This window comes from Lithobates pipiens, unplaced genomic scaffold, assembly GCF_037356315.1.
Source record: "Lithobates pipiens isolate NorthernLeopardFrog02 unplaced genomic scaffold, aLitPip1_a1.2 Scaffold_8, whole genome shotgun sequence".
Taxonomy (NCBI): domain Eukaryota; kingdom Metazoa; phylum Chordata; class Amphibia; order Anura; family Ranidae; genus Lithobates; species Lithobates pipiens.
This window is the reverse complement of record NW_027507903.1, coordinates 511,034,114-511,054,024: the sequence shown is the minus strand read 5'-3', so window position 1 is coordinate 511,054,024 and position 19,911 is coordinate 511,034,114. Positions and strand designations below refer to the sequence as shown.

General features: G+C 44.2%; 1 protein-coding gene across 1 annotated transcript in view; it reads left to right on the top strand.

The window, feature by feature from the left end:
• The window catches only part of ARHGAP8 (Rho GTPase activating protein 8), a 142,131-nt gene that overhangs the window by 67,321 nt on the left and 54,899 nt on the right, over positions 1–19,911 (top strand). The window contains exons 6-8 of the mRNA XM_077469371.1: positions 7,469–7,555; positions 10,102–10,200; positions 14,554–14,664. Of these exons, the coding sequence (XP_077325497.1) occupies positions 7,469–7,555; positions 10,102–10,200; positions 14,554–14,664 (297 nt within the window). The remainder of the gene's footprint in view (positions 1–7,468; positions 7,556–10,101; positions 10,201–14,553; positions 14,665–19,911) is intronic.

Here is a 19,911-nt window from a genome sequence, read left to right as displayed (position 1 = left end):
CTTATTACAAGTACAATTGCTTATACATTGCTGATACATTTATAAAGACAACGTTTTCTTTTCTCAAATTTTGTAAATATGTCACCTTCTATACAACAGAAGTGAAACCAACATCACCAACTGTAACACTCAAAACAAAACAAAAAACAAAACAAAAAAGGGGGGGAAAAAAACCCCCTCAACACTTAATTACATTTTTGCACAGTCCTGAAAAATATTCATAAAGTCGAAGCCGATCTAGTTAATTGTTCCCTGGAGTACCATAAAACCCATTCTTGTGATTTATCCTATTGTCCTACATTCCCCCCAGATCTCAGCTCCCCATCAGAGTATTCACATGTATCCATTAGTTCGGTCCATTTCCCCCAAATCTTCATAAATTTACCCGCACACCCCCTGGCCTCATATGTAAGTTTATAAACTGGTAATACCTGATTTATAATCAGTGCATTTTTTATTGCACTGATCGCTGTATAAGTGACAATGGTCCCAAAATTGCACCTAAAGTGTCCACTCTGTCCTCCATAATGTCGTAGTCATGATAAAAATTGCTGATTGCTGCCATTACTAGTAAAAAAAAAAAAAAAAAATTATTAATAAAAATGCCATAAAACTATCCCCTATTTTGTAGACACTATTTTTAACTTTTGCGCAAACCAATCAATAGACGCTTATTGCGTTTTTTTGGGGTTTTTACCAAAAATATGTAGAAGAATATGTATCAGCCTAAACTGAGAGGAAAAAAATTTTTTTTTATATATTTTTCAGGAATATTTATTATAGCAAAAAGTAAAAATGAATCCTTTTTTTCAAAATTGTCGCTATTTTTTTGTTTATAGCACAAAATATAAAAACCGCAGAGGTGATAAAATACCACCAAAAGAAAGCTCTATTTGTGGGAAAAAAAGGACATCAATTTTGTTTGTTTGTTTGGGAGCCACGTCACACAACCACGCAATTGTCAGTTAAAGTGACGCAGTGCCGAATCGCAAAAAAAGTGCTCTGGTCTTTGGCCAGCGTCTTTGTGTCTTTGTGGGGAAATCTCCTCTCCCTTTCTGTTTCTGTTGGCTCTGCCTCCCATCATGTTGGAATGGGGAAATGGGACTTTTCCCTCACATACTGTTTTGTCTGCTTGGGGAAAAACCTAGACCTATTCTTAGATAAAAGAGTAAAGCAGAACTGAAGCCAAAAAAAGATTAAAATGAGTAGCCCGTTAAATGATAATAAAAGAAAACAGAAATTCACTTTCAATCCAAAGATTTCCCCCACAGTGCTTTCTGCCATTAGATGTCCTAAGCCTGAGGACCAACATCAATAAACCCAATTCCCTGAGTCCAAGTCATCCTGGACCCACCTCCAGCCTGTGACAGAACAGTGAAAGGAGGGCAGCCTTACTGAGCTCATTGCTAGGATGCTGGTGGCTGGGCCACACAGCATCATTGGTTGATATGGAGCGGGAGGCCATCTGCACCATAAAATCAATGCTCTGCCACCAGCATCTTGGCAACCAATGACGCACAGCATCACTAGTTACTAGGATCCTGGCAGCTTGGCCAAAGTGTTATTGGTATCAAAAATGGGGTGAAGCCAAAGTATACCTGGATTAAAAGTTGGTATGGTTTCTGATGGGCAGCCCACCCACAGTTCACCAAGCTAGAACAAGTCTAGCTAGATTAATTACTGCCTGAAACAGTAAGAATTAGTGCCTCAGATGGCACTTAAGCCTTGTACACACTGCTAGTTTTTTTTTCATTCAACCCAGCGGTCAGAGCCATTGTAGTAACAATCCAATGTTAGTACAACGATCTCCCCTGCTTAACTATTGTGTTCTGACAGGTGGATTGCTGCCCTACCAGAATACTCCGGTGATCGCTCTCCGCCATTGGCAGAGCGCACCAACCGGGAGCAGGTCAGCAGACCTTTTTCGGTCATGAGTCTTCGACAGAAGCCAGCCATTTAACGGGCTTCTGTCAGACCAGCTGCTATACAACCTATCTATATAACCGGCTGACAATCGGCCCGTGTGTACTAGGCTTTAAACTAGGCACGTTTCTGTCCCCCACTGAGTTTACTGGTTCCTCCTGTTTCACATCCCTCATTATTTCTATGTCCTATAGTCACTAGGACACAGATGTGACATTGGGCCACCGGGAATAACCACTAAACACAGTGGGGAATATGCGTTGGCGGGGGAAAGCACTGAGCACCGTGGGGAATAGAAGTTGGTGGGAATAACCATGAGCACAGTTGGGGATAGGTGTCAGCACTAAGCACAACGGGGAATAGGCATCGGCAGGAAGAACCACTGAGCATAGCGGGGAATAGGCCTTAGCAGGAGGAACCACTGAGAAGAATAGTGGATGGGTGTCAGCAGGAGGAACCACTAAGCAGAGCGGGTGAATAATAATTTGTTCCGGAAACATGCTTGTAATCAAAAGCACATGTATATCTTCCCCATAAGAAAAAATGTAAGCCCCAATGAATCATTCCATAACCATTTATTCATACATCCTTCAGTCTATAGTCCATATAAAAAGATTATAGCAATGTGATAGGTTGTGTAACCAGATGTCCATCCACAAATGAAAGCCTTCACAAGGGGATTAGAAGCAAAATCCAACAGGAGCTACAGAGTATATAAGAGAAGAGAGGTGCCTCTAATGCCACGTACACATGACCGGACTTTTCGTCGGACTAGGTCCGACGGTCTTCCTGACAGACTTTCAGGGAGTTCTGACGGACTTCTGAATGAACGGACTTGGCCACACACAAACGGACTAATTCCGTTCGAATCTCCGTTCGTTTTGAACATAATGACGTAAGACCACACACACTTGTGGCCACACACAAGTACACCAAAGTCCGGCGGATTTGAACATGATGACGTACGACCGGACTAGAATTAGGAAGTTTGTAGCCAGTAGCCAATAGCTGCCATAGTGTCAGTTTTCGTCCGTCGGACTAGCATACAGACGAACGGATTTTTTTTGACCGGACTCGAGTCCATCGGAAAGATTTGAAACATGTTTTAAATCTAAAGTGCGTCTGATTTTTAGACAGCAAAGGTCCGATGAAGCCCATACACGATCGAATTGTCCGGCGGATTTGTTCCGTCGGACCTAGTCCATATAAAAGCCTGGTCGTGTGTACACGACATTAGTGTAGCAATATGGTTACATTTAATGAAGGTACAACATTTAGCAACTCACATGGTTGATGATTAAAAGAGGCACATCTAAGTACGCAGGCATCCAGGGTTAAGACCACCCTCCCCACCGCCAGCTCTCACCGCTGTCAGCTTGCAATCGTGCCCGGAAAGGCTACCCTGGAGTAGAGTGATCTAAAAGCGTGGCTTGAAGCGCTCGTGGAGCGCAGCGTGGAACTTAACCCCCGGATACCTGTATACTTAGATGTGCCTCTTTTAATCATTAACCATGTGAGTTTCTAAATGTTGTACCTTCAATAAATGTAACTGAATTGCTACACTTAGAGGCGCCTTTTCGTCTCTTTTATACTTAGTTGTGACATGACACTACTTGTATAGCCAGTCAAAATGTATAAAAAAAAAATTAGCTTGTCTTGCAAAATGCTCTCAAACCAAGAACCAAGGTTTTACTGTATACGTTAACAGGAGGAAGCACTGAGAACAACAGGGGAATAAGAAGATCGACACTGGAAGTACTGGTTTCTGATAATACTTAATATATTCTTTGCAGAGATGGCTTTATTTTAATCTTTCAGTAAAGCCGCATAATCATTTTAAGCAATAATTTCAAGTGCAGTACTGAAATAGATCAGAAGGAAAAGGGAAACATTTGTGGAAGAAATAGGAGCAGAGAGATTTAGGTTCATAGGAAGGACATTAGAAAGATATGTAGTCAGATCATCTCAGCGCTCACAGTAGCACTGGATCTCATTATAAAGCCACTTTTCACCAGCTCACTATCATCCATAATAACAATGCAGATCACTATCTGGAAGGCTGGAATAACACGACGTGACACGTATACAGAACAGGGCCCTTCAAACACTCGTTTCATCTTATTTGGCTAGAAAACTATTAGCAAACATTGAGGTTTTTTTTTTTGATGAAAGTCTTTGATGGCCTCTTTTGTGCCTGACTGTTTCTCTGACAATTGCATCGCTGAAATCAGGATATCACAGCCTTCTGAGACTTCATAGGGACAGATGATAAAATAACCCCAATAATTTCACTGTCATTGGTGTAGAGGGGATCCACGCATCGCCGACGTACACGCTTCAAAGTGATGAGCGAATAATGGAAGTAGATATGGTGAAGCTCAGATGAGAAAACCAGGAACTGCGTTTTTTCCTTTTTTTCTTTGGTTTGCAAAACGTTTTTGTAGAGATCACACTGGCCTAACGACATGTAAATGACAGTACTCTGCAGACCTTTTTATTGTCCGCTAAGGTCACGCTTACCTCTCAATGTTCTGAGATGGGAAAGGCAGACCCTTTAAGCTCCAAATATTTAGACAATGGGTATACACCTGCCGCACCCCGATCACATAGACCATGACAGATGGCAATGAACAGAACAATTTCGACCTCAGAGCTGCTTGGGGGAAAAAAAGACAATCTTGTAGTTTTTGATGCTCTCCGGTGCATTTTTGATGCGTTCTAGTACAGTCTAGTGCAGGTAAAATGCAGCATGTTCTGCTTTTTTTCTGGAACTGAAAAGCCCTGGAACTGACTGCACTGGTGTGAACTTTGCCTTTGGAAACATATAACCTACTTTCCATGCATTTTTGATGCAGTACAAAAATACACGGTGGTGTGAACTGGCCCTTAGGCCCCTTTCACACTGGGGCGGGGGTGGCGTCGGCGGTAAAGTGTCGTGATTCGGCCGCTAGCGGGGCAGTTTTAACCCCCGCTAGCGTCCGAGAAAGGGTTAAAAACCACAGCAAAGCGCTGCTACAGCAGGAATAGGCAGGAACGGTGTATACTCCTTTCCTGCTCCAAAGATGCTGCTTGGACATTTTTGAGCGTCCTGCCAATGCACCGCTCCAGTGTGAAAGCCCTCGGGGCTTTGATATTGGACACACAACATCTGTTTTAGGGTGCTTTGCAGGCTCTATTTTTAGCGTCTGCAAAGCGCACCAGTGGGAAAGGGGTCTAAAGTTGAACTCTGGGATAAGCAGATATTATCTAAATACAAGAGTCATGGTCATTCTTATTTGAATATTGGTGTGCTTTGTGTATTTCTTTCAGGTCTGTGCAATAATCCAGTGTGAAACTTTGCCTTTGTGCAGAGCTTCCTGTAATAAAGACCAATCACTGCTGCTCTCTCTCCTTGTGCAGGATGCAGTGGTGGCTGGTGTTTTTTTGGGGGGGGGGGGGGGGTGGCAAACAACCACCCCTCCCCCGAGTGGCTGGCGGCACCTCACCCACCTACTGCTGTGAACAGAACTGTATTGAAATTTAATTTATTGTAGCACCCTGATGTTTAGGCAGGGTTGCTAGTAAATTTACCTGCCAGGTATAGTTGCCTTGGCCAATTGATAGGAGATCAATTGATTCCACCCTAATTCTGGAATTGCTGCACTTCTCTCTTCTGTCACTAGGTGGCTGGGTATCTGGTGGCATTAAAGAAGAAAAGGGCATTGCAAGGGAAGATTAGGAATAGATGGGGTATCTCAGCCAATGGGCAGGGATCTTCTTGAATACTTGGCCTGCTGGGAGAACCTATTTATTTGGTGAAGTCTGAGGCCTATCCCGAGGACATCTGGCTGCTAGGCTGTCTGAGGGCCTATCCAGAAGCAAGAGAGCTGCATAGGGTTGGGACTGTGGCTTGCAGTCCAACCAGAAGTGACAGTTGTGCCGGCCAGGGAACCTGTCATGGTCGGAGGTAGAAGGGAAGCTGTTGTCACTAAGGGACCATCCACCTTATTACTAGGGACCACCGTGAGTAGTGGAAGCAAGTACCAAAGCAATATTCTCACCGACTGGGGACGGTGAAGAATTGTGAACCTTCAGCAGGTGTTAAGCCAGGGACCCAACCAGCTGAGGAGATGCTTGCAGAACAGTCTTGAGTGCCAAGCCAGGGATCGAGCAGGCCAGTGGGCTGACGCTTGAGGAGTATCTGAGTGGCAAGCTAGTGACCCAGCATGGACGTGGGGGTGACGCTTGAGGGAGATACTCAGTGAGAGGATTGGAAGAGCTCAGGGGATCCAGTGGCAGTGGATCAGCAGGTCTAGGTGATAGACTTGTAGCTCAGTTGAGTGATGATCGAAAAAGTTGATTGTGGAGGAAGTGAAACAGTTTATTGCAACCTTTGTTAGAAACTGTTCAAGATTGTTGCCATAGGAGACAGCGTGTCTACACATGCAGATATGGTGTCTGGCTGGGTGACTTACCCTACAGGGATGTTTACCTATAGAAGTCTCGGAGTCTGCTAATTAACATCGCAACTACTAAAGGTTGTCCTGGCCCTAACCCTCTCTTTCTAATAGTTCTGTTTAAGAGAAAATAAATCTCTTTGCATTCAAGAAGTGTCTGGTGCCCATGAATCTACCTTACATTGCACACACCATGTCTTGTAACCCACTCTACACAGAAGGATGTCCGCTGTCCCTAACTCTGAAGGTCACCATTAGGCCTGGAGAGGCCTGGGACTTGGCTACATTATGAAAAAAAGGAAAACGTGTGATTTACTGGGATACTCGCATTGGCACTGTGTCTCCCAGTGCTAACCAGCAACCGTGTTCTCAACATAGCTCACTGGCGTGAACAGTCTCTAAGTGTTCTTATGCCACGTACACACGATCAGAATTTCCGACAACAACAATTTTTCGAAGGGCGACAATTTTCCGAAGGATGTTGGCTCAAACTTGTCTTGCATACACACGGTCACACAAATGTTGTCGGAAATTCCGAACGTGAGAATGCATGACATACAAGACGTACAACAAGCCAAGAAAAGAAGTTCAATAGCCAGTGTGGCTCCTTCTGCTTGATTCCGAGCATGCATGAGCTTTTGTGTGAAGGACTTGTGCACACACGATCGGACTTTCCGACAACAAGTGAAGTTGGTGGAAAATTTGAGAACCTGCTCTGAAACATTGGTGTGCAGAAATTCCGACAGCAAATCTTCAATGGAGCATACACACGGTCGGACTTTCCGATAACAAGCTCACATCAAACCTTTCCCGTCTGAAAGTCCGACTGTGTGTACGCAGCATTAGTCATTGTGCTTTTTTACTTTATTGTGTATTTTTAGTTATTTGTTTACGGTCATGGTAAATGTTTTTTTTGCTGTTGTCCCTGTTGCAGATTTGTCCTAGCTTCCACTGTAAGCAGGACAGGAAGTGAGGGGAAATCTCTCTAATGTAGCCCCAGGGAGCAGTAGAAACCCAACAGGTGTATTAATCTTTCTGCATTCTATCCAAAACTAGAACAAAATATTTGGCTTCACATACATATTGATAAGTTTTTTTTTTCTCCACAGGTATAAGAAGAATCTAAAGGCGCTTTATGTTGTGCATCCAACTAACTTCATCAAAGTTCTGTGGAAAATATTCAAGCCGGTGATAAGGTGAGTGAACGCAGTTGATTTTATCAGGTTCAATTATGCTTAGCCCCAATTCACACTTGATGCAGTGCGGAATTCACATTGAATTCTGTGCGAATTCTGTACCGCGTGTAAAAGTTAACGACACCCCGAAATCGGCTCGCAAACGCAGTACGATGCGATTTTGGTGCGACCAAAAAAAAAAGGATCCTGCATGTTTTTGGTACAAATTCATTGCAATTTGAGCCATACGGAATAACGGCTCAAATCGCATTGCTTATTTGCATGTTATTTGAACAGGAATGCAGTACAATTCCTGCTGAAAATCACATGTGCCTCGCTGCTCTGCATCGTGTAATCCGGGGCTATGAAGTGGAGATTTTTCTTACTTCTTTTCTCAGTGACCACACAGACGTGAGGGGAAATCTCCTCAATGGCTACGTAAACCTGACAGAGCTTCTGCCGGAAAAAAAATGCATGTGTTTGAAATGGTTTTTAATTTATATTGAGAAACATGATACTTTTGCTATGTTCTCTACAGATTTTCTTTTAGCATCAGTAGCCAACACGCCAGAAAGCAAATTCTAAACTTCCTGTATGCCACATGCTTTTCCGTGCCTTAAATTTGTATGCAATTAAGTTTTTAGGTGATAAGCATTTGGCGTGATAGTTATCGTAAGCTCTCTCTGCACTCAGCCTCCAAATCCTCGATGCAATGTTCCTACCTTTCATCTCCTATGCAGCTCTCCTTGCGGTGAATTCGATTTGCAGAAACTGATAAGCTTTATATGTAATGTATTCATCTGACTGCACTGAGCAGCTGATAAATTGGTCACTGTATAGGAATTTCACGTTGCATCGTTTGATAAAAATAACTCAAGAAATTTGTCTGACACAGACATTGCCTTCGTTATGGTGCCATATTAAGGCTGGGTTTACACTAGCTGGGGCTGCAGCTCACCGCAACAGCATGGGATTCTATGCAGGTTTGTTCACTGTTTCAGGTGCAAATCGGGTCCGAATTTTGGGCCGAATTTGCACCTATAATGAACCAGAAGACACATAGGGCCCTTCTGCAATTCAGACTGCGACCACCACTGAGAGCCAGTCACACTGTCATGCGAATTGGATGCAGTGAAACACGTATCCGATTCGCATCATCACCGCATCCAATTTGCATCATTGCGGACCCAGCCTAAAGGATGACTCTAAACAGACCCGATCGCTTGTCTAGCAATCGGCCTAACACCTGCTGTTCCCTGAAATCACAGAGCCGCTCCAGGCTCTGGAAGGATCCTGTCCATATTGTCAGGATCCATCCAGATGGCTGATGAGCAGCTGGCTAAGCCTCTCAGCATGTGGCTAAGATTTGGTGCCAGCCACTCCCGCCCCCTCTCCAGTGCGGCGTCACAGTCCAGTGTGGTCACCTTTCTCTGCTCAGAGCTGACCAAGAACTAAGCAATTAGCCTCATGTGATCGCTCAGTTCACGGGCTTATGCCGCGTACACATGGCCGGACTTCCCGGCAGGCTAGGTCCGTCGGTCTTCCGGGCAGGCTAGGTCCGTCGGTCTTCCGGGCAGGCTAGGTCCGTCGGTCTTCCGGGCAGGCTAGGTCCGTCGGTCTTCCGGGCAGGCTAGGTCCGACGGTCTTCCGGGCAGGCTAGGTCCGACGGTCTTCCGGGCAGGCTAGGTCCGACGGTCTTCCGGGCAGGCTAGGTCCGACAGTATTCCCGGCAGACTTTCGGCGGAGTTCCGACTGACTTTTCAAATGAACGGACTTGGACACACACAATCACACCAAAATCCGACTGATTCAAACGTGATGACGTACGACCGGACTAGAATAAGGAAGTTCATAGTCAATAGCTGCCTTAGCGTCAGTTTTCATCCATCGGACTAGCGGATTTCTCCATAGGAACTGGGTCCGGTGGAGTTCTGGCAGAAAAATTAGAAACATGTTCTATTTCTAAAGTCTGTCAAATTTTTGGACAGCAAAGGTCCGATGGAGCCCATACACGATCCAATTGTCCGACGGATTCATTCCATTGGACCTTTGCTGTCAAAGTCCGGTCGTGTGTATGTGGCATTAGAGCTGGCAGGGGAGAGCTGCAACATTACACTGATGCTGGGGCACAGAGGTGAGTGTTTGTTCTTTTAACAACGCCAAACTTTTACGGAATTGTTCAATAAAATAATTAGGCCAGGTTTACAACTATCCATGTCTGCTTATGTCCATTGTTGGTGCTTTTGAAGCACGTGTAACCTGGCATTTTTTCTTCCTGATGATGAGAAAAGTTAAGTCTCCAGCCTGGTTGTACAGAGCTGCCTGAATCTCAGGACTAGATGGACAAAAATAGAAATCCTTTGGCAGTGTCACAGTTCATATATGTATTTCAGCAGTGTACTGTTTGCCTGGAGTTACCAAAAAAAAATGCCGCTTTCTAGGGTTGCAGCAGATGCAGAGTAGTTTTGTTTATATTTTCAGGTTTTAATAGATTGTGATTTCACCACTGCACTTTTTATTTTAGTTTTAAAAGTCTTCTTAAATAGTAATGTTCTCTTTTAATTCAGTCACAAGTTTGGCAAGAAAGTTTCCTACATGAACCACCTAAGTGACCTTCGAGAGCATCTCAGATTTAACCGTCTAATCATTCCACAGGAAGTGTTACAGTAAGTTCTGCAATATTACAGTATACTATGGGGCATATCAAGGTATGTAAATTGGCATGGGGTGATTGTTGATTAAAGCTGGCCATAGACGGATTGAAATGAAATTGATTCAGCGGGGGCCATCTGAATTTTTTGACCCATCTATGGCAATTCCCGTTCCAGAGAAGTTGATGATTGACTTATCTCGAATCGGGTTGTTGGAAAATTTGCACCATTGCTGCAGAAACAGCGGACACTTTTGACAAATTTTTGGGACAATTGACATTTATACAGCGATCAGTGCTATAAAAATTCACTGATTACTGTGTAAATGACACTGGTAGGGAAGGGGTTAAGACTAGGGGGCGATCAAGGGGTTAAATGTGTTTTTCCTCAGTGTGTTCTAACTGCATGGGGATAGGACTGAGTAGGAGAGGAGACATTTCGCTGTTCCTACTTACTAGGAACAAACAACATGTCTCCCCTGCTGTGAGAGCACAGGGATTTGTATGTTTACACACACAAATCCCAGCGCTGGCAGTCGTGCAAGTGATCGTGACCGCTGGCCACGCACATCGGGTCCCCTGCCATGCTGCGGGCACTCCACTCTGCTGGCTCTTAAAGGAACCCCGGACCTGTACAGGGTTTCATGCAGCAGTATATGTCGGGAACCAGTTAAAGTTATACTCAACTACCGCTGCACCACTAAACTGCATGTTTTTCCACCATTTGTAGTTCTCTTCAAAACATATTCACCCACACAGCAAATCCAGAGTTGTGCTGCTGCGATATGCTGTTTGGATAACACACAGTATGTCCTGTGTCGCCATCTAGGTGCTTTTAGGAGTAAAGTTCCCCCTTAAGACACTTCATTAAGGTGTATCTTATGTCACGTACACACGACCGGACTTTCTGGCAGACTAGTTCCAACGGTCTTCCCGATGGACTTTCGGCGAAGTTTCCGATGGACTTCCGAACTAACAGACTTGGCCACTCACAAACGGACTAAGTCCGTTCCAAAGTCCGTTTGTTTTGAACATGATGACGTAAGACGGGACTAAAAAAGGAAGCTCAATAGCGAGTAGCCAATAGCTTCCCTTTGCATCGAATTTGGTCCGTCGGACCAGCATACAGATGAACGGTTTTCCCGATAGGAATTGAGTCCATTGGACATATTTGAAACATGTTCTATTTCTAGGTCTGTCGGTTTTTTAGAATGAAAACCGGTCGGATTAGCCCACACACGACCGGAATGTCCGATGGACTGATTCCATCTGACCTAGTCTGCCAGAAAGTCCAGTCGTGTGTACGCGGCATTAAGATAAATTAATTCTAAAACCATTATACCCCACTGTGGAGATTTACCTTTATTTCCATCCTGATAACAGAGAATCTCTCACAGAAAGTGAAAGGAAATCTCCCCAAAAGAGACACAGACAGTGGTAAAAAACAGTAATGTGTATATTTAAAGTGGTTGTAAACCTCACACATGAAATCTGAACATAGTGTGCACTTGTCCCAATCCAGAGCACTTCTGACAAAATTTCCTGACACAAAAAAAGGTGACAAGAGAGGGAGCCTCCAGCACACAACCTGTGATTGAGAGCCTCAGCTCTGATCACATGTGCTGTATGAAGGGGGTGGGGGGGGGGGTCTTTTCTCCAATCAGCTCTCTTAACTGAACTCTTCAGATTGTAACTTCAGCTCCCCATCCCCTGCTTTTTGAAAACTCTATACATTTTGAAGATCTGTAGAGAATATGAGACTGCAGATAAAAAGACAGCTTATGTAGGAGGATTTGTTTACCGTATATACTCGAGTATAGGCCGACCCGAATATAAGCCGAGGCCCCCAATTTACCCCCAAAAAACTGGGAAACTTATTGACTCGTGTATAAGCCGAGGGTGAGACATGCCTGTCCATCCCTGTGTGTCCGTCCATCCCTGTGTGTCCGTCCATCCATCCCTGTGTGTGTCTGTCCATCCATCCCTGTGTGTGTGTCCATCCATCCCTGTGTGTGTGTCCATCCATCCCTGTGTGTGTGTCCATCCATCCCTGTGTGTGTGTCAATCCATCCCTGTGTGTGTGTCAATCCATCCCTGTGTGTGTGTCCATCCATCCCTGTGTGTGTGTGTGTGTGTCCATCCATCCCTGTGTGTGTGTCCATCCATCCCTGTGTGTGTGTCCATCCATCCCTGTGTGTGTGTCCATCCATCCCTGTGTGTGTGTGTGTGTGTCCATCCATCCCTGCGTGTGTGTGTCCATCCATCCCTGTGTGTGTGTGTCCATCCATCCCTGTGTGTGTGTGTGTCCATCCATCCCTGTGTGTGTGTGTGTCCATCCATCCCTGTGTGTGTGTGTGTCCATCCATCCCTGTGTGTGTGTCCATCCATCCCTGTGTGTGTGTCCATCCATCCCTGTGTGTGTAGCCTTGTGTGTCCAGCCTACCTGTGTCCCGAGCCTGCGTCCCGCCTCCGTCCCGAGCCTGCGTCCCGAGCCTGTGTTCTTCTGCCATGCCAGGATCGCCGCTCTTCTCGTCTGACAGACGGCGTCGGCGCCTCGGCGGCCATTCCACTGTTCAAAAGCCGCGCCTCCGTCTGTGATAGGCGGAACACTCAATTTCCCAGCAGTCTGTGTTCCGCCTATCACGGACATCCTCTCATCCTCGTCCGTAGTACGAGGATGAGCGGATGTCCGTGATAGGCGGAGCACTGACTGCTGGGAAATTGAGTGTTCCGCCTATCACAGACAGGGAGGCGCAGCTTTTGAATTGTAGAATGGCCGCCGTCTGTCTGCTCGACACGCTGATCGGGCAGGCAGACGGCGATGACTCGAGTATAAGCCGAGGGGGGCACTTTCAGCCTCAAAAAAGAGGCTGAAAATCTCGGCTTATACTCGAGTATATACAGTAATCTCTGTGTATCACCTGAGGCCAGTCAATTCACTGCATATATGTATAGGTTTACAACTACTTTAGGGCACCGTATTCAACTGCTCATGGTTGTAGAAAGTCAGTCAAGTGCATGTAGAGCACAGCAGCCCCATTTCCAGGGGACCTAAAATTTAAAATCCACATGTAAAAACTTTGAGAGCAGCAAACCAAGAAATTAAGTGTCCATAATTGTTTAATGCTAATGTAGACTGGGTTCATTCCATCTTGTCACCATGTAACACATTTGTAAGGCCTCACAAACCCACCCACAAGTCAAAATTTGATAGCTGTGTAGGAGCAGCTGCCTGGCCCCAAACATAATATGTCTGTACTTGAGGCCATGCAGATGCATGGCAGCTGTGTATGTGCATTCACTGTTGTACACTGACTGCAACTCAGAGCGGGTGCAGATACCAAAACAAAAGCATCCTGTATGCAGTACGGGTGCCGGTGCCTATCTATATGGTGTGAAATTAAGATAAAAAACCTTCTGTGCTGCAGCTCCTCTCAGAGCCCCCCCTTTTTCTTATCTGAGCCCGTTCCGATCCAGCGATGTGCACGAGCCCAGCAGCTCCAGACACTGTCGCCCTCCTCATTGGACAGATTGATAGCAGCAGGTGCCATTGGCTCCTGCTGCTGTCAATTAAAATCTGTGATGGGGATGGGGCCGAGTCCCGCTGTCTGTGTCAATGGATGCAGAAGGAGCGGGACTCAGGTAAAAGCCTGCACCCCGATGAAAAGGAGGAGCCAGGAGCGCCACTGGGGGACCCCAGAAGAGGAGGAACAGGGCTGCTCTGTGCAAACAACAGAGCAGGTAAGTATAGACATGTTTTGTTATTATTATTTTTTTATTGAATGTTTCCAATCACTTTAGGTGCCATCAGCCACCTGTAGTAACATAATGGACGGCTGGATAAGTCTAGCAGGTACCTTACCTAGGTCTCAACAGGTTTGAATTGTGGTCTATCTACCTACCACTTTCATTATTCAACCCAAACTGGGTCCTGTTTCCAAGCTCCCAAAATATTTTATGCCCTGATGAAGGGGGGATGTTTGTATTCCTGAAACGCGTTGACTCTTTCCTTGTTATAAACCAACACTAGCATTAACAGACTTTGGACTCTTCTATTTTTGGTCTGGTGCTCTCATTAGACTTTTTACAAGCAGTAGTAACTTGACAGGGGTTCTATTAGATAATCTGTCAGAAATGAACTGAATATTGGTAGGTGAGTTTAACCTGCATAAAAGAACAATATCATAATAATGGTGGTCATATATGGAAAGCACATGTGAACAATTTCTAGGATAAAAGCAGAGCAGACATGGAAATCGGGGGGCTGTTTCCTACATGAGAAAGATCGGTCAAATGGGTTTTATTGCAATGCAAAGAGAACAAAATTACAGATATAATGTCAGTGTTTAACCCACAACTTACCTTCCAGACACGACGAAAAGCTCCGCCTCCAACAAAAAGGAAAAGTCGCACCTGTTATAAAAGCTCCTCCACCTCGACCGCCGCTCCCTACGCAACAGTTTGGTGTCAGCCTGGAGTAGTGAGTGTCCACCACTTCTATTTGTGTTCTGAAGTTGTGATATTGGAGGGGTTATTTACTAAAGGAAAATCCACTTTGCACTGAAAGTGCACTTGGAAGTGCAGTCGCTGTAGATCCAAGAGGGACATGCAAGGAAAATAAAAAACACACATGATTGAATGATAAAATCATCAGAGCTTCCTCTCACTTCAGATATACCGTTTAGATATAGAGCGACTGCACTTCCAAGTGCACTTGCAGTGCAAAGTGGATTTGCCTTTTGTAAATAACCCCCATTGTGTTGTAGCGTCTCTACATGGGCTGTTTGCATCACTTTGTCTTCAGTGATCTAGAAATGAAACCATAAGAAGTGTTTTATGTTTTATTGGGCAACTCTAGGAATGGAAGAAAATCGGACAGCTTCTATACATATTCATTCTGGGCACAGTAATAGGTTCACTATACAATATAGTGACTGCAGATCAGCAACACTGAAATGCAATAGAGCTAGAAATAGGCATTTGTTTTAAAAATTGTCAATACTTTAAAATACAGAGGGCTAAATCTAATTCAGTGAGGGTTTACATCTACTTTTGGCACTTTACCACACTCCTTAAAGAGACGATGTCTGAAACAAAAAAATTGCATTTACTTGCCATGTTTTTTCCTTCCAAGTTATTTTTTTTATTCAAGTCAATTTTCTAGCTCTAAAAACAGAAAAAATAAAACAATTTTCTAGCTCAGCCCCCTCCCTCCTTACAAGTGTAGCACTAACCCCCGAAGGAGCTGCTGGTTTTATTCGGGCTTACCGTTACCTCACCTGCTCGCCTCCTCGTCTTACGGGGGTCCTGTTGGAAAGTAGACCAAATGATGATAAATCCAACACTTAGTCCTTTTTGAAGATTTATTTAGGGGTAACACCAAAGAAAGACAAAAGTCACAGTCCTTCAATAGAGTGTTAGAGGATAAATGGGGAGTTCAAGCACCTAGTAATTGCGGTTTAGAGGTATTAGTCAGATCCAGAGGACAAACAGCTCCACAGACTGGATCCAGCAGTCGCTGGATAGGCCCCTCTCACTTGACCTAGCAGCCGATGAAATTCTCAACAAAGTCTCTGCCACAGACTTGTCAATTGAACTTAGTGGTTTTAAGAGTTTCAGGAAGAACTACCATACAGTACCAGATTCTTTCAGCCGACCCAGCAATACTGTAAGGATATTAATCCAGGTTGCGTCCTTCAACTGAGTTTCCAGGCTCCTCCAGAGACACCAGCCTTGCACTAGTTCCTCCACCTGAGAAGTCCTCCCCTGGATTCTCCAGTTCTCTTGGCTTCTCCCCGCAGGCGAGACAGCACAGGGCCACCCCTGGATCAGTAGGCTCCAAGACATTCCTGGGCCTACACTCTCAGTTGCGAGGCCTCGGGCCAGCTGGCGCAGATCCATGCGGCACAGGCCCCAGGTCAGGAGGGCCATGGGGTCGGGACAGCGGACCCCAAGACAGGGACCCGGGAACAGACAGACCCCAAAAAATGGAGCCGGTACCTTAAATACCCTCTCCCAGAATGCACCACAGGGAAACCACACCCACTGAACTATTTCCGAGCAAGAGGTGGCATTCATTGCATCCAGCCTGCTGCTCCTCCACACCCACCGACGGTGACAGCGACACCTACGGTCAAGTGGAATCAGTGCAACCCAGCTGGACTGGTATAGAAACCAGAACTTTTAGAGAAATTAGTCTGAGCCAAACTGCAGCTTCAGGCAATTAAATTTGAAAAAGAACAATACCGTCTGCCCATCAGGAGCAGAGCGCTATACATATCATAGCATTTTCCACGTCTGTAAGTGTCTAATTATTGTGTGTGCTGGCCCAGCTCCTCTGCCTCTTTGCTCACCCTCTTACATGACCTTTAATGTATTTAAAGGGGTTGTAAACCTTCGTGTATTTTCACCTTCATGCATCCTATGCATTAAAGTGAAAAAACACCTGGCTGTGACCATCCCCCCAGCCCCCACCCCCCGTTTTACTTACCTGAGTCCTCTGGAACTTGACCCGATGGGGACACACTGTCTCTCTGCTCTTGATTGGATAAATTGATAGCAGTGCAGCCATTAGCGGAGGACCCCGGAAGAGCAGGTTCAGGGTCACTCTGTGCAAAACAAGCTGCACAGTGGAGGTAAATATTATATGTTTGTTATGAAAAAACTTCCTGTGTGGTCACCAGAACAGGAAATGAGGGAAAATCTTCCCCAATGGAGAGTTCAGCAGAAATAATGGCATGAATGAGATTCTATCCTTTCCCTACTCGCCATACTTTTACTTAGATACATTCTACTTTTCATCAATAGAAAAATTATATATAAACAGAACTGAAACAAAATGGAAGGTCTGATGCAATAGACAAAACTGTATTAAATAGCGTATTCTGTATTAGGGAGCAGAAAACAAGCCATCATTTCCTGGAGAATGTAAAATAATCTCTTTTAATTTTCATTTATCATTCTCCCTAGGCAGACAGGTCATGTAGAGAGGCGGCTGGGGCTAGCGCTAGTGGCGAGCTATCACCCCTTATCTGTCAGGACATATGGCGTAGTTATACTTCCCTGCTTCATTTCAGATAGAACAAATAATGTCAGCTTTTCTACAGTAGATAATTACAGTGTTCAGTGCTTTACAGCCAGAGGAATGCACTGACTCCAATTGTTCACCTATACATCTCGCAATTCCCCTGTATTGGTGAAGGAAACCATTTACTTTCAAGTATACACTAGATGTACAAAATCTACACACCCCTGCTAAAATGTCAGGTTTCTGTGATGTAAAAAAAAAAGAGACAGATAAATTATTTTAGAACTTTTTCCACCTTTTAATGTGACCTATAAACTGTACAACTCAGTTGAACAACAAACTGAAATCTTTTAGGTGGAGGGAAGTAAAAATAAAAAAATAAAAATAATATGGTTGCATAAATGTGCACACTCTTAGGGCTCCTAAGTACGTGTGTCCGTGTCTGTGTACGGGGCCCGCTCTGCTCAGCGGGGGATCGCTCCTTCGATCCCTGCTGAGCAGGAAGATTACAGGTCCGTCGCTGCACACTATGCAGGAACGGACCTGTCAGAACGCCACTCTCCCCTATGGGGGATCGCATGAGGATGGACCGTAGAGTCCATCGTCACCCGATCTGATCCGCAAACGGATTTAAAAGTAGGTAAGTAATTAATAGTAGGTTTTTTCTCTGTCACACTTTTTCAGATCGGAGCAGGTCGGATGTCAACGGACATGTCACCGCTGACATCCGACGCTCCGAGCGTCGGATGTCAGCGGTGACATGTCTGCCTAAAAAACTGACAGGCGGACCTGAACGGACAGTCCGTGTGAAAGAGGCCTTAAACTAATACTTTGTTGAAGCACCTTTTTAATTTTATGTACAGCACGTAGTCTTTTTGGTTATGGGTCTATCAGCATGGCACATCTTGACTTGGCAATATTTGCCCACCCTTCATTGCAAAAACACTCCAAATCTGTCAAATTGTGAGGGGATCTCCTGTGCACAGCCCTCTTCACATCACCCCACAGATTTTCAATCGGATTCAGGTCTGGGCTCTGGCTGGGCCATTCCAAAACTTTAATCTTCTTCTGGTGAAGCCATTCCTTTTGTTGATTTAGATGTATGCTTTGGGTCGTTGTCATGCTGAAAGATGAAGTTAATCTTCATGTTCAGATTTCTAGCAGAAGCCTAAAGGTTTTGTGTCAGTATTGACTGGTATTTGGAACTGTTCATAATTCCCTCTACCTTGACCAAAGCCCCTGTTCCAGCTGAAAAACAGCCCCAAAGCTTCCACCCCCATACTGTGGGTATGGTGTTCTTTTGGTGATGTGCAGTGTTGTTTTTGCCCCAAACATATCTGTAGCAGGGAGCTGGCTATCTTACCTGCAGTATCAGAAGACACACTGCAACATTATTGCAGTGAGGTTGTTTCCCTCTAGTGCCAGCTAAGACTGTGTGTCCACAGGATTGTGAGAGGGCTTTTGTCCATTTGCAGGAACAAGGCCTTAGAAAAGGCTTCTGTCTTGCCACTCTACCCCATAGCCCAGACATATGAAGAATACTGGAGATTGTTGTCACATGTACCACACAGCCAATACTTGCCAGATATTCCTGCAGCTCCTTTAATGTTGCTGTAGGCCTCTTGGCAGCCTCCCTGACCAGTTTTCGTCTCTTCTTTTCATAAATTTTGGAGGGACATCCAGATCTTGGTAATGTCACTGTTGTGCCATATTTTCTCCACTTGATGATGACTGTCTTCACTGTGTTCCATGGTATATCTAATGCCTTGGAAATTCTTTTGTACCCTTTTCCTGACTGATACCTTTTAACAATGAGATCCCTCTGAGGTTTTGGAAGCTCTCTGAGGAACATGGCTTTTGCTGTAGGATGCTGTCGTGCTTATGAGGATAATTTTTCTGCACAGTATTTATAATTGGGTCATTTTTAAACGATAATATTTTTAAGATGCAGGGTTAATCAAATATGAACACAGACTAAAAATATGAGATTAATTCACCAGACATGTATTCATACAAAATAGTTCTATATATAAATGTATTGGTTGACAAAAAACAAACTTTACATAAAATTAAAAATACAGATTGTGCTACATAAAATTAAGAATCTCAATTGAAACTCCCTCTAATTGGATAATGGGAGTGTTGTACCTTTTGAAATGACACCGCAATGATAAACTTCCCAGACATATAACCATACAAAATAGTTATATATAGATTGGTTGACAAAACAAATGTTATATAAAATGAATAAAAATAATTGTGCTACATAAAAGCTTGAATATCAATTGAAACTAAATGGGAGTGTAGTACCTTTGAAGTGACACAGCAATGGTAAACTTCAATGTAGAAGCAATAACCTTGTAAAAATGACAATAAGACAGAACGCCTGTTTTTCACAATTTCAACCGTTACTATACTGCAGGTAAGTAAGTGCTTAACAACGTGAAATAAAATTAGACGTTTGTTATGTCAATGAAATGGAAACTATGCAAATGAAAAATATTGAAAATTTAATCTTTAGAGATAAATCTACAAGGCGGTTACTGATTCAAGGGAAAAAGTTATCCAACTGTATAATAATCAATAAGTAAATATTTAAGATAACACAAATGTATATAAGGTAAAAATCAACACAACATAATTACCCGTTCCAAAATAGCTACTGGTCTGAATTGCTGGTTACCAGAGTTTTTAGAATGG